The following is a 15,268-nucleotide window of genomic DNA, read 5'->3' as shown; positions in this document are numbered from 1 at the left end:
AGCATGTGGAGTGTACTCCATGTGCTGTCCAGGGCCCGGCACCTTGCTTTTTTAGGGTTTCACTTTGCAATCCATTATCTGATGTCCAGAATTCATGCAGTACAAACAGGTTGTTTCTAAACTTACAAATCCTCTCTTCAGGTGACAAACAAGATGAATCACACTCCATTGGTTCTATGACTTCGGTTGATTCGGGTGTGCTTCTTATGCTAGATAGGACTCTTCTGGTGTTCCTGTCCGACTTGGGTTTACTGCAATGTTTCAACAGATGATTCAACTTTATGGCTAGATTAATGAGTTGATCTAAAGTCAAATCATCGTCTTTACATGTAAGTTCATTCAGTAACTCAGGGTTGAGTCCTAGTCTGAACATAACTAAGAGGGCTGCATCATTCCCGCCACTACTGGCTGCTAGAGTTCGAAATTCGAGCGAATAATCGACTACTGAACGACCTCCTTGCTGAAACTTAGCCAGTAATTCCCCACTAATCTTTCCTTCATACGGATGGTCAAACACCGTCTTGAATTCCCAAAGGAGTTGGACATACGACAAACGGTGAATCTGATTCCAGCTTGCTGTAGCCCACTCTAAAGCTTTATCAGCTAGCCTTGACAATGAAGGATATTTTTGCCTGGTCATTACTAGCTGGGGAATTATCAAAGAAATCAGAACATTGAAGCAGAAAGCCTCAGCATTTGTCAAACTTCAAACTTATCTGGCTTACTAACCGGGAAAGTAGCAAGTGGGTTCAACATGGGAGCCATCGGTGTAGTGGTGTTGATTTCAGGTTTCATCAAGCTAAGTGTCTGGAGTTGACTAATTAGCCCTTTGACAATAGCGACGAGCTGAGCTAACTGGGAATGTTGTTCAGCTTGCTGGCAAGCTAGTGATTCCATTTAATGATTTACTTCAGAACGAACCTGCTGATATCTGCTGAGTAGCTGTCCTTCGCATGTTTGGCAAAGTATTCTGTAACATGCAACCAGAAAGCAGACGCTTGTGGTTTGAAAACACAAGTGGAGCTTTACTTGTAGAATCAGGGAGGCAGAGAGTAGTCAGGAGACAGGCATGGGTCAGTTCCAGTAAACACAGCAGAGTAAGAATGGTGACCTTAACAAACAAGGGCAAATCAGAATGGAGTCAAAAAAACAAGTAATGGGTCAAAACCATGAATCCAACAAACCAGGCAGAAGTACAGAAGGGCAAATCCAAAAAACAGAGTCAAAGAGAAAATACACAGAAGGACAAAAAACACAATATACACCAGAAGTAAAAATGCTTAGTAGTCTCACAAGGAAAACATTACTTTGCAACTAGTGTAAGCTAAAGCCTGGGCTTATATACTAGTCTAACAAGTCATATGACAAATACACAGCTTGACATTAGTAGGGTTAGTATATATAGTAGAACCTTGAAGAATCTTTTTTAAGAGTGTAGAAGCACTTTCACACGTGGTCTCAGACTTGTGGACCCTACTGTGCTTATAGAATATTTCACATTTGTATGAAAAGACAGAAGGTGTATAAATATAAAGGCAGCCCCAGTCTACATGTCTAAATGTCTGTTATGGATGCTCACTTACTCTTTGCTGCTTTATAGGAGTCCCCACAGTCCGTTTAAACTCACACATGCACTTCTAGAGCTGGGTTAGATAAAAAATGCTGTTTCTCTCACTGAAGTGTCCTCATTCAACTCCTTCAACCTGGAGGGACCCTGAAAGACATGGTTTCATAACTCTGTAGCCCCGGCTGTCTACAGCATCTTAGCTGTCAGTGGCTTTTAAAAAAGAGGCTTTTCAACCATGTGAGCAGAAGATATTCTTTTTTTATTAATATGGGTAGTTTTTAAAGGAATAGAGTGACTGAAAGTGAATAGCCACCAATTACCACATTGCAAACAAAATTGCAGTAATTAGTCAATTAATCCCATTCACTGTTGGCATATTTGATTGAGCTACTCCATTAATAATATGGGACGTTGCTTTTGCAATTGTGCTTAGGCCGTATTTGTGGACTATGTAGTATATTGATTTAACAGTCATATGCAAAATTATAGTTTATTTACTGAAATTAATGTTTTGCAGGAAAAAATAAAACATACAATGGCACATTTTATATATTGGCTTTTTTTCCCCAAAATGTTAAGCTCAGTACTCAAATTTACAGAAAAATGCCACATTTAAGTTTGTTCCCCATATATTTTCACTTCGAAAATCAACAAAACAAAACATGAAATTTTACTGAAAACATTTAAACCTTTGTATAGGAATGTATAGAATAAATTGACCATACAGTGTGCAGTGATATTACATGCAACCTTTGCTTGACTAATAAATTCCACTGAACTACAGATCACTGTATTAAACAGAAATAGAAAGAATGTAGGAAATGGCACTAAAAAGCTAAGTTCACATTTCTTCTTGCTGTCTTCTCCAGCATTGTTCAACCTCATCCCAGTGGGCCTTCGAGTCGTTGCCATCCAGTCAGTGAAGACGGGGTTATACATCGCCATGAATGGAGAGGGACATCTGTACACATCGGTGCGTCAGGCAGCCTCTTTTCTTTCTTGCTCATTGTCTTGTGCTGTAATTTATAATGCAGGCTGATGCTGAGGTTCAGTTTTGCTGTGGGTTGCTTTCTTTTTTCCAGCTACTGTTTCCACCTAAGAAGCTCAAGTAAATTCTTAATCCCTGTTGCACATATCATCCTGCTAAAATCTCCTTTTAATTTTATCTTTTTTTTCATGACACTGTTTGAAAACATTACCTGTTCTTTAGATTTAATGATGAAAGCTGCAATAGAAATGGTTCAAAATGACTAAAATTCCATTATATTAATTTGCATTACACTACATTATACATTACATAGTACATTGTACATTATACACTAATTACATAAAATTTTATTAATGTAGATGAAGAACTTTGTTTTTTTGCGTGATTCCATTTCACAGATATAAGGTTTAATAATGACAGCAGCCACATGATTTCTAGTAATATTTTCAAAAAACTCCAAAACTGATACAGAACATTTTGAAATATATTTTCAATTTGTTCTGTTTTGAACAAGACAAGTCAGAAGGGAATATGAAACCAGACTCACTTGCTCTTTTGACTTCACTTGCCTGTTTGAGAGGATTCTTTAAAGTCTGGTGATGTAAAACGCTTTCATTTCGTTTCCAGCTGAACGATCATTCCGTAGAAGTTACTCATTTCTCAGAGTCAGGGAAAAAGCAGAAGAATTTAACAGAAAAACACACAGAAGCTTCAACAACTAAATTCAGTAGTAATTTTTAGTAGTAATTTTCTAATTAATTTATTACAGCTCCCATTCTTTAAGAGGTTTTGCTTTCAGTTTTTCAAAGAAATCTGCATGGATATTTTCCACAGTTCAGTCTTAGAAATAGGTTGCATGCCTCTTTTGATTAATCACAAAATAATGTTTTGAGGCCTGGACTCTGAAGTGGTCAGTCGATTTTTCTGAGAACACCAGTAGCTTCTTAATAGCCACACATCCTTTCAGACTCATAGTGCTGAGTTGTCTTCTCACAGTAGAAGGATGGACAGGAACACTTGTGGATTTTTCAGATCTGAATCAAGAGTGGAGCTTGATTTCTCCTCTCTCTCAAAGATGAAAGCTTTAAGTGCTGTTTATCTGATGGTGACAGGTTTGGTGGTCTACTCGGTCTTGCATGGTTGTTAGCAGTCCCATTTTTCCTGTATTTTATAATGTTTTAAACTACAGTTTCGAAAACTCATGTTTTTCCACTTAATTTGCCTGTCTCTTTCCCCTTATGCAAGTCAGTTATCTTGAATTACTGCACTGTACCTGAGGAGTACACTCTTAAAACTGTACAGTAGGAAGACAAATGTAATTTGTTCACACATTCACATGATCTGACAAGCTTCATTACTTCTGTTTCGTTATACTGTTCAAATGTCAAAATGTAATTGCTTAAGAAGTATTTAGTAAGAAGAATTATGTTTAGAAAATTATGACGAAAACATAAGAAGCAGTTTGTGTTTAGTAAGAAAAATTATGTTTAGTAAGAAGAATTAACTGAGTTAGATCAATTACATTTACATTTTATGAACACTGTATATTAACAGGAGAGTTTACACTCTTTCTATTTGTTTCATGTTGTTGTCAAGAAATGACAAACATATGGCAAAAATGTAAAGAAAAACAGTACATATGATAAGAAATAATAATGCTCAATTACACAATGCTTTTGTTATTGCCACTGGCAAACTGTGACTAAGAGGTAACGGTGTCAAATCAAGGGCCCATAAATGTGTTTGTAATGCAGCTCGAGCCATATTGCAATTGCAATAAATAGCAATAGAATCGCAATTTGATTTCTTTTCTTATAGCGCAGCTGTGATATATTTTATGTGAAAATGTTTTTGTTTCTTTTGTCATGGAAACGTAATATCATGGATATTATTTCCATTCAGTGCACTACACGCTGGATGGAAGCAGATCGCAGTAAGCAGAAGATGCAGGCGGCTGAAGCATCAGACATGCGATCTAGCACGCACACACGTCGGCACACGCCTACGCGCTCACTCAGGGAGACATCTGCGTGTATCTGACCAGATGTTATCTGTGGGTGAATGGAAGTGAATGGTGCCTACTTTGACCATTCTTTGACATCAGTGCATTTGCAAGCAATCGCCCTTTCTCATCTACAAATGACATTACGTGCTGTCCACAATTTCAGCAAGACAAGCCACCATCATGGTTATGTCCAGATGAACTATAGAGCTCTAGAAGGATTACTGCATGGATGCAGAAGCAAAGATTTGTGGATCTTTTGATCTAAATGCATTTGTGCCATAGATATTAGAGGAATTTATCCAAAGAGGATTAGTGCTTTATGTATACAGCTTGATCACTGACTCATGGGTGCAGATGGAGCAGTGATCATAGACAGTATTATACAAATCAGTAGTGGATAAACGGGTGGATGTATGGATAGATTTCTGATCATCTATGGCTGTGATTGGTTCACATACAAATGCTGGGAAACCTACAGGATATGGTTCTTTTAGAAAATGGTTCTACATAGCACCTAGAAGCATTCTGCTGTTGTTACAAGCTTGACATTGTAACAATAGAAGAACCTATTCTGGTGCTACATAGAATCATATACAACACATTCATTCCATTAATTCCATTAATCTGAAGAACCATTTCAGTGAGCCATTTAAGCATATAGAATGCTTTACTCTCTTTTCTAAGAGAGTAAAAACTCTCTTTTGGTTCCCTAAAGAACTAGCTAAAAAACCAACCAAGTACCAAGTACCGAGTAGCTTTTAAAGACCCGCATAATGTAAAGGTTCTGTGCTAGTTTGTTTCCCCTAGAACCAAGCCAAGAACCATTTAGGAACCTTGATTTTTAAGAGCATGCATCATTCTCTGCTGTGCCTATCAGTTGTTCCCATTTATTTCATTTAAATACTCATGATATACATCAATGTATACCTAATTACTGGGCTCATTATGTTGCAATTTCATGCCCTCCCTTCGAACCAATTAAATCCAAGTGAAATTATCTCAGAACACGAGCTATCGTTGCGGGATAAGAGCGTGCGGCGCTCATAGAATTTCCGTTCCATTTTCCTCTTGATAAAAAGGCAACAAAGGAGGGAGAGTGGATAAGAGAAAGTCCTGAGGAAGAAAAGCTGTGGAATCCCATTAAATTCTCCCCTGTTTGCACCGAAACCTTTTCCTTGTGTCTCCAAGGAAGCTTCGTGGCAGCGTGTGAGTGCCAGCGACCTGACAAGAATATAAATTATTCCAGTCCCTGACAGAACAGGCCCATCCCAGTGAGTTCAAACCGTTTACCCCTTTTTTTCGTGCCCAAAATGTCCGTTCTCCTCACCACGTTCGGGCTGAAAGAAAAGAGTGCCTTGCTTTTTTGACTAGAGTATTTGTTTGTGGTGGCTTTGAGGGCAACGCATGGCTTATTTTTCCTCTTTTTTTCCCCAAGACCTTGTTAAGCTCCTGCTGAATAATTGAAAGGGAAACTCCTTCACACATGCCGAGGCAACCCCTTTGATGATGGTGAGAAAACCACCGGTCTATCATGAAGAAAGCGCTAACCTTTTGTCCTCTGCATGTTGCGAGAGTCCCTCTCCAGCCTATTCCGATACGGTTAAGCTTGTTTAAATATCAATCTGGATGATTTGTGAGCCAGAAAGACAAGCAGCTCCCCCTCCAGATGCTTTATTACAGCGATGTAATGACATTAAGGAGATAGTGATGTCCAGGCTCCCTATCACTTTCAGAAAAGTCTTTTTTTTTTTTATGGCCGCAGTCTTTTTCTCATTACGGAGAGACTCTGTTCTTGTGCCAGCTTGGCCTGGAATAGCTTTCTATGTACTGTGTGTAAATGGAGTCAGTTAAGGACACACAGTGAAAGGTGCATTATAAAACCTTTGGTCTGGATCTAAATATAGAAATTCTTTGAGTATCTGAATATATGGTACGCCGTATACCATGGTCTGCAAATATTTAGGGGCCTAAAAATGTTTTAAAACTCTACAACAGGCCAAGCTGGCCTCTTTAATCCTACACCCCATGGTGCTTTGACTGATTTACAAACAGGTCTTAGGATAGGATATACAGGCAATGCAATAAATGCTTGTAATATCCTACCATAATAGAAATGTGGCAATAATTAAAAAAAAACAATTGTTTTATTGTTAGGAGGCTGTTTGAATGCTTGGATGCTGATGTTTTAATTGCTCTACACAGCACTGCATATTTTGTGAAAAAGTCATCTTAAATGTAGTCTAAATATCTAGTATTTGTGTTGAGGTGGTTGTAGTTTGTTGTTAGTTGCAGATGTTGTATTAAGTGAAAATATCTCAGTATAATGGTAGATAACCTCTTATCAGAAGCTTACAACAATCTCAAAATGAGAAATATTACACATATCAACTACATGTAAGATGATTTCACATGCCAAGATGTTTTTTGCCGTGTGCTAACAGAACCTGTGTGAGAGAAAAGCTTTAGTCAGAGGATCCTAGTTTTAGCCAACACCAATTATTCACGCTAATAAAGCCATTTCATTTCAACTTTTTAGTTGTGTTTACACTGAGAGATGCAGATACAGGCACAAAACCATAAAGCAGTTCCTTTACATAACAATGTCTACAGTTAACCTGTGTTTTTAGTGCTCCTCGTATGTTCACCATTGTATGTTAGTGAAGCTAGCAACATTAGCATACTGTTATTTTGGATTTTGATGTCAGCTCTAGTTTAAATACAGACATTTTAAGCTCATGTCAGTCTTACAAATACCATTCCTTTATCTGTATGTCACACGTTTTTGTGCTTAATGTCTGTGTTTTATTATTGTAGCATTAGCCTGTTAGGATTCTGTTGGCTTGCTCATCCTGCTCTCCTCATGGCAGAAATACAGTTACAAAGAGAATATAAAGTATAAACCCATTAAATAGGGTCTATTGGCAGCAACCAGTGATGATCACCCCCTGCTGATGATGTATCTTCAAGGTGTAAGGAACTGTTGATGAGCTAAAGCTGCTTTGGAGTGGCTACGTTAGGCCAGGCTGTTGCTGTTGTGTAATGCAGGTAGACGTCAAATAACTACCATTATTGATAGGAAGCCAGTTACCACATCTGTAGTTATTAGCCTCCCCACTGCTCAGGATTTCTTTAATGCTGTTGAAGAGATTCCTAAAAGTGGTATATATTATCATAATGCATACAACATAACTGTGAACAAAAACACAAGAAGAATACAATATTGGGAATTCTGTGAAACTGATGAGGCTGAAGGGTGCAAGTCTCTGATGGAATCCTACTTTAAATGACAAATTGCATATTAAATTCTAGTTTATGCCAGTTTATTTAGTTTATTTGAATTCTTAAAGGTAGTTTTGGAGCTATTGATTCAAATGAATCTTTCACACAATGTTTAGGGCAGCTGGCTTTTAAAGAAATAAAGATTTTGATATGACTTGGATGATATTAATTGAAGTGCATGTCTGTTTTTTGTCTTTATCAGTAAGTTTAGAACTTGTTAATGATTTGCTCTCCATTTAACTTGGCGTAGACATAGCTTGTGTCAGGTCTGTGCAACGCCATCTTATCAGGTTTTTCTTCTGCTTTTCTACTTTCTATCTGTTACTATGGAGCGCGTATTCTCATCTTATACTGCAAATGCAAATGGGGTAGAGTGCTTTTTCCCTGTTGTGAGAACCGCTTTTAGGCACACTCTTCCTCTAACACCCAGTCGTTGTTGTACTCAACAGATGGTGGGGTGTGAAATGATTCTCTATGTGTTAATTACAAACCTGCTCAGTTGTAAAAATGACACTCGCCTATCGATAGTACAGTGGAAGCACTGCATATTATATGTCTGGAAAGAACATGACCCACATGGGAGATGAAATTTCCAAAGAATTTTTGCATGAAATTTTAGGCTCTCCTTTAGGTACAAGGTGAGATCACGCTAGGGTCACAGCCAGCCATGTAATTCTAGGGGAGAAGATGCTGAGATGTGAATTTTGAAGAAAAAGGGTGTAAGTGCTTTGGCTACTGAAGCCCCTCAGTGCAAAATAAACTAACAAACTAAAAAACAAAACACCAAATAGTACATTCAGAAACCAATACACTCAAAGAACTCAAAATAATAAAGTCAATCATTTGCCTCAAAATTTGTTGAACATACAGGTTTTGTGTTAATTAAACAGATATTGTTTAATTGCATAGTAATCACATGATTGAGAAAGATGACATTTTTAATTGATGCAATATTTCTTCAATGTAATTATGTCAATATAATAAACCTTCAATGTAATTGCAACTCAAAATTACATTTATTATAATTCACATATTTTGACTGCCTTAAATAAGCAGCACTAAGTTAAAAGATATGTGTTATCAGATACGTGTTATGAATGAACATACAATGAAATCAGTAATGATGTGTAGTTCACTTATTTTTTTAATATTTTTTGAGGGGAAGTGAGGAAGTGAAGACAAATGAAGTGGGGAGCTCTTTTGATGCTTTATACAAAAATTACAAGACCTCACTCCTGGATTTCCTTGGAACATTCTGGCTCAGCCCCCTCATTATAAACAACACCTGTTGTTTGTTGTGCTAGTTTGGCTTTGGCTTTGTCAGTTTTTCTCAGTTCTTTGCAAGTATACCTCATTAGTTCTTCTGATTTTTGTTTCTTGATGATCAGTTCATGGATTTGTGTGCATTTTGCCCATCTGCCTGTCTTGTGATCCCTGTCTTCAGTCAAACTACTTATCAATGTCTGACAAATTCATTTTTACATAACAAACCCAATGCAGTTTTTGTTAATGAGATCATTCAAAAGTGGAGTAACCTTTTGTTGAAAATTGAATGCTAGAAAAAATTCCAGTGCTGCTAAGTGAAAAGCCGTTTGGGAAGTGAAAGAGAATGTTTGTGAGCTGAGCCAGCTGATCTTTTGAAATGCCAAACACACAACTGACAACAGCACTTCATGTACATCAGTACCACAGAAAACTTAAGAACAATTTTTGGAGGGATCTGTGAATAACAAACATCCATTCATCCATCCATCCATTATCTTCCACTTCTCTGGGGTTCGGGTCGCGGGGGCAGCATCCTAAGCAAGGAGGCCCAGACCTCCCTTTCCCCAGCCACTTCCACTAGCTCTCCAAGGGGGATCTCCAAGGCGCTCCCAGGCCAGCTGGGTGATATAGTTGCGCCAGCGTGTCCTGGGTCTTCCCCAGGGTCACCTCCCAGGTGGACTTGCCTGTGACACCTCCCAAGGGAGGCATCCAGGAGGCATCCTAACCAGATGCCCGAACCACCTCAGCTGGCTCCTCTCGACGTGAAGAAGCAGCAGCTCTACTCTGAGTCCCTCCCGAATGACTGAACTTCTCACCCTATCTCTAAGGGAGAGTCCAGACACCCTGCGGAGGAAACTCATTTCGGGCGCTTGTATTCGCGATCTTATTCTTTCGGTCATTACCCAAAGCTCATGACCATAGGTGAGGGTGGGAACGTAGATCGACCGGTAAATCGAGAGCCTTGCCTTATGGCTCAGTTCTTTCTTTACCACAACAGACCAGTAAAGAGCCCACATCACTGCTGACCCAGCACCAATGCGCCTGTCAATCTCCCGCTCCCTTGTAGCATCACTCGTGAACAAGACCCTGAGATACTTGAACTCCTCCACTTGAGGCAAGAGCCTATCCCCGACCCAGAGAGGGCTGTCCACCCTTTTCCGCCTGAGAACCATGGTCTCGGATTTAGAGGCACTGATTCTCATCCCGGCCGCTTCACACTCGGCTGCAAACCGATCCAGCGAAAGCTGAAGTTCGTGGCCTGATCCAATAGGACCACATCATCTGCAAACAGCAGCAATGTGACCCTGAGGTCACCAAACCGGACACCCTCCATCCCCTGACTGCGCCTAGAAATTCTATCCATAAAAATTATGAATAGAATTGGTGACAAAGGGCAGCCCTGACGGAGTCCAACTCTCACTGGGAACGAGTCTGACTTACTGCCGGCTATGCGAACCAAACTCCTGCTTTGTTTGTACAGGGCCTGAATGGCTCGTAGCAAAGAGCCATGTACCCCGTACTCCCGAAGCACCTCCCACAGAATACCCCGGGGAACACAGTCGAATGCCTTCTCCAGATCCACAAAGCATATGTGGACTGGTTGGGCAAACTCCCATGAACCCTCCAGAATCCTGGAGAGGGTGAAGAGTTGGTCCAGTGTTCCACGACCAGGGTGGAACCCACACTGCTCCTCCTGGATCCGAGGTTTGACTATAAGCCGGACTCTCTTCTCCAGTACCCCTGCATAGACCTTACCAGGGAGGCTGAGGAGTGTGATTCCCCTGTAGTTGGAATGCACCCTCTGGTCCCCTTTTTTAAAAAGAGGCACCACCACCCCAGTCTGCCAATCCAGTGGCACCGCCCCCGATGTCCACGCAATGTTGAAAAGGCGTGTCAGCCAAGACAGCCCCACAACATCCAGAGCCTTGAGGAACTCAGGGCGGATCTCATCCACCCCTGGAGCCTTGCCACCAAGGAGCTTCTTAACTACCTTAGTGACTTAGGCCTCAGTAATGGACAAGCCTATTCCCATGTCCCCAAACTCTGCCTCCTCACTGGAGAATGTGTCGGTGGGATTGAGAAGGTCCTCAAATTATTCCTTCCATCGCCCAATGACATCTTCAGTCGAAGTCAGCAGCACACCATCTCCACTATATACAGTGCTAGTGGCACACTGCTTTCCCCTTCTGATTCGCCTGACGGTTTGCCAGAATCTGGCAAACGACAACTGAAGCCGCAGATCGCTTGGCCTGTCGATACCTGCCAGCTGCCTCTGGTGTCCCACAGGCCAACCATGCCCGGTAGGACTCCTTCTTCAGCTTGACGGCATCTCTCACCTGGGGTGTCCACCACCGGGTTCAAGGATTACCGCCCCAACAGGCACCAACTACCTTACGGCCACAGCTACAGTCAGCCGCTTCAAGAACATGGCCCATTCTGAGTCAATGTCCCCCACCTCCCCCAATATCTGGTCAAAGTTCTGACGAAGGTGTAAGTTGAAGATCAATCTGACAGGTTCTTCTGCCAGACGTTCCCAGCAAACCCTCACTATACGTTTGGGCTTGCCTGGTCTGACCGGCATCTTCCCCCACCACCTGATCCAATTCACCACCAGGTGGTGATCAGTTGACAGCTCAGCTCCTCTCTTTACCCGAGTGTCCAAAACACATGGCCACAAGTCCGATGACACAACTACAAAGTCAATCAGTGAACTGCGGCCTAGGGTGTCCTGGTGCCATTTGCACTTATGGACATCCTTGTGTTCAAACATGGTGTTCGTGATGGACAAACTGTGGTTTGCACAGAAGTCTAAAAACTGAACACCACTTGGGTTTGAATAACAGACAATTAACTATAAATTATTCAGAATCAGCCATTTGAAGAGATTCCACTGGTTTTTTGTGCTTGTGCTAGTTTAATTAGAAGCTGTTCAGAGGCCACAATAAATTATGTATCTTTATATTAATAATACAGACTGACCTCATAAACAGCAGCACAAAACAACACCATGGTTAATATTATAAACACTAGTAAAATGCACCCAAAAATGCTTCCCCTTTAGCATGCTGTAATCCAAAATGAACTGTATTTGACAATAACTGATGAAAAGTATGATTAATTAACAGAAACCAACAAACCAATAAGAATGCTGGGAAGCATTGCCTTCCAGTTGGTGTTCTGTCTACTAATATGACCTTAGATGTAAAATATAATTTAAGCATTATTAAATCTTGGACAGCTCATTTTACTTAAAACATGCAGTAGGGCTGTACTAAATCAAACTCAAACATGTTTACTTTGGGACAACTGTTGCATATATTTGTTGAATATGCAGTCATTATCTAAAAGTCTTTTACACATTTTGTAGATTTACTAAGTGATAATAAGTTACCAATCCCCAACAGAAAACTGGAATATGGCTTTTTTTTTGCAAAATGTAGAGAATAGTTTCTATGTTAACTTATTTACTCAACACATGTCATTGATCACACATGATCCACCTGCTCTAGTAGTGGAGATTTGAGAAGAGGGTGGGCAGAAGGCGAGCCTTGTTATGTCCAGATTGTTCCAGCACTAGCATCATGTCTGCTCTCAGACACGGATTTCATCGTACCACCTGACCCTCAGGGTGGTGGTGAGTGGGAGGGCACTGGCTTTTTAGCCAGGGTGAGTGACAAGGTCAAGTGTATCTGAAGGGGCCTGAGGGACTAAAAATAGACTTGTCTTTTCTCTGGCCGTTCAGCAGCATGCAGAGGTTTTAATGAACACGACTGGAGTGCTTTCTCTCACGTAAAACAATGGCCTGTGGATCAAAGCCAAGCTGTTATGGTGACACAAAGGCAGGCACTCCCTGCCAAGGGCCGCATGCCCCATCCATGTTTGTATTTAGCATGAAGCATTAGTTAACTCTTAGACGCTGCAGTTTCACCAACGACAGCAAAAGCATGTTTTTAGTCAAAGTATGGATCCTAAACAATCAGTGCCATGAAGACAGTGTGTTTTAGCATATTAGCCAATAGTCAACACTGTTGCAGAAATTCAAAAGTATGTCATTTTATATGATGTAATGTTCTGAATTACACATAAAATCTAAAATCTAACTATTATCTGTTATTTTACCTGTTTTAACCTTTTACAGTTGTTCACTTGAGGCAAAGCTGTACATACTGACGATTTTGTTCACAGAGAATATAATAAAAAGCTTATTTGAGCATCTTTATAATTAAGATAAAATGGACACACTCATTCATATGAGTGTCATTGTATTTCATGCATTGAGCGAAGTTCTGTTGTAAGTGCGAATCCTGAACTTTCAATCAACACCATATTTCTGTTTGTGAGTCAAAGACATATATTTTAGGACAATTAGAATTTGTGTGGAAAGGAAAGCAACCTAATAATACCTTTTTTTAAAGGGTCAGAAGTATTTCTAAGGTTCAGACCTGTTGAGGTAGATACAGTGCAAATGTAAATTTAATTCTTTATTTGACTATAAACAATGCTTACACTATGTAAGTTCATTTAAATAGCAAACATCTCTAGACTTCTATGGGTTAAGAAAAAGCTCTATCATAAACAAGATACGCTGTGGGTGCCATGTCTTTAATACTTTGCTTGTGTCTGCCTTGCCCAGCACACTAATTATTCTATCCAATATACAAGGAGCATCTGTGAAAGCTATTTGCTGTTATGTAACAACATGGCAGTCTCAGTGACTAGATAATATGACTCAAAGAGAGACTTGAGTTCTTGCTGCAAGGAAGATCCTTTCCCTCTTCACTGATCTCCTAATACACTCACCGGATTAACCGGATGAGGTGCACCAGGTGAATGCTCTTTTGGCTTAATGAGGTGGACCTGCACAACATAACCCTCCACTTCTTGGTGCCCCTGTGGTGCCTGGCAAGGCATGTTACTGCTCTGCTTCCTCCAGGTCCCCCTGTTGTGCTTTGTGGGCTTGACTGTAGGGAATGACAAATTGCAGCAATTACTTCCAAATGCCGCCTAAGGAAGACTTGACTTCTGTAGAGGCTCTTATTTATTTAATTTCTGTTCACTTTTTTTCCTCTGAGGTCAGCAGGTGGATCCTCATTCTCTTCTTGTTTTGCCCTAAATGACTAATCGTTGAAAGTTACTAAGCACACATTTTTACAAGGCACTTACAGGGAAAGCCCTTGTCATGCATTCTTAAAAATAAAGGTGCTATAAAGGGTTCTTGGGAATGATGTCATAGAAGAACCACTTTTGGTTCCCTAAAAAATCTTTGGTAACACTTTATTTGGAGTGGTCCTTTGTAGATGAGTAGTAAACTCCTAACAGATTTCACATTAACACATATAAAGCAGATATGTTACATGAAGTACACTTAATATGTTACTTCCATTAAGCAAATCTGAAACTTACCCACCCTTACACAAAACATAACCTTAACTGTGGGCCTAATTCTAACCCTAACCTTAACTTCAACCCATAATCTAACCCTAACCCTCACCCTTGCCCTAATCCTAACCCCAACCTCAACCCAAAACCTAACCCCACCCTGGTCCTAATCCTAACCTTAACTAAAATGTAATATTATCAGCAGTTTGCTGAGGATGTTGAGGTGGTCTGTATTAGACATTTATTGACTTCTCAGGTTAAACATCTACAGATATGAATTTGGACTCAACATAAAGTGAAAAATAGCTGAATTCAGGAGACTATAAACATATTGTAATGTGGAGCGAGGTTCAGGCGGATGCATGTGCAGAGACAAGTGAGATATATTATGGGCAAATCCAGGGTCATGGTCAATACGGTCCAGGTTCAAATAGCCAATACGGAGAGCAGGAGGGACAGACATGACAAAATGAACACAGGCTAAACACAGAGAAATAATAGCATAAATACAACTCAAACAAGCATAAACATCCAAACAATAATTCAAACAAAGACCAGCCCTAGACTAAGGAAAACACAGGGCTTAAATACAAGAGGGCTAATGAGGGTTCACAAGACACAGGTGGAAAACACATGGGAACAATCAGGGGCGGAGTAACCAAACAAGGGGCCGGACTGGGATCAAAACAAAAAGCACATGGACTAGACCAAAACACTAATATCTTAGCCGGTTTAAAGGGTTAAAAAATTGTTAATAGTTTCATACAGTACAGGAAATGAAAGT

At 40.2% G+C, this 15,268-nt stretch overlaps 1 protein-coding gene across 3 annotated transcripts in view; it reads left to right on the top strand.

The window, feature by feature from the left end:
- Positions 1 to 15,268, top strand: part of LOC108434733 (fibroblast growth factor 14-like) — a 122,108-nt gene that overhangs the window by 95,129 nt on the left and 11,711 nt on the right. For all 3 annotated transcript variants that reach the window (XM_017710075.2, XM_037543247.1, XM_017710076.2), the window contains exon 3: positions 2,437 to 2,540. In XM_017710075.2, coding sequence (XP_017565564.1) covers positions 2,437 to 2,540 — 104 coding nt within the window. The remainder of the gene's footprint in view (positions 1 to 2,436; positions 2,541 to 15,268) is intronic.

The sequence above is a fragment of the Pygocentrus nattereri genome, chromosome 12 (genome assembly GCF_015220715.1).
Source record: "Pygocentrus nattereri isolate fPygNat1 chromosome 12, fPygNat1.pri, whole genome shotgun sequence".
Taxonomy (NCBI): Eukaryota; Metazoa; Chordata; class Actinopteri; order Characiformes; family Serrasalmidae; genus Pygocentrus; species Pygocentrus nattereri.
Note: the sequence above shows the minus strand (reverse complement) of the source record. Positions and strands in the feature narration are given on the sequence as shown.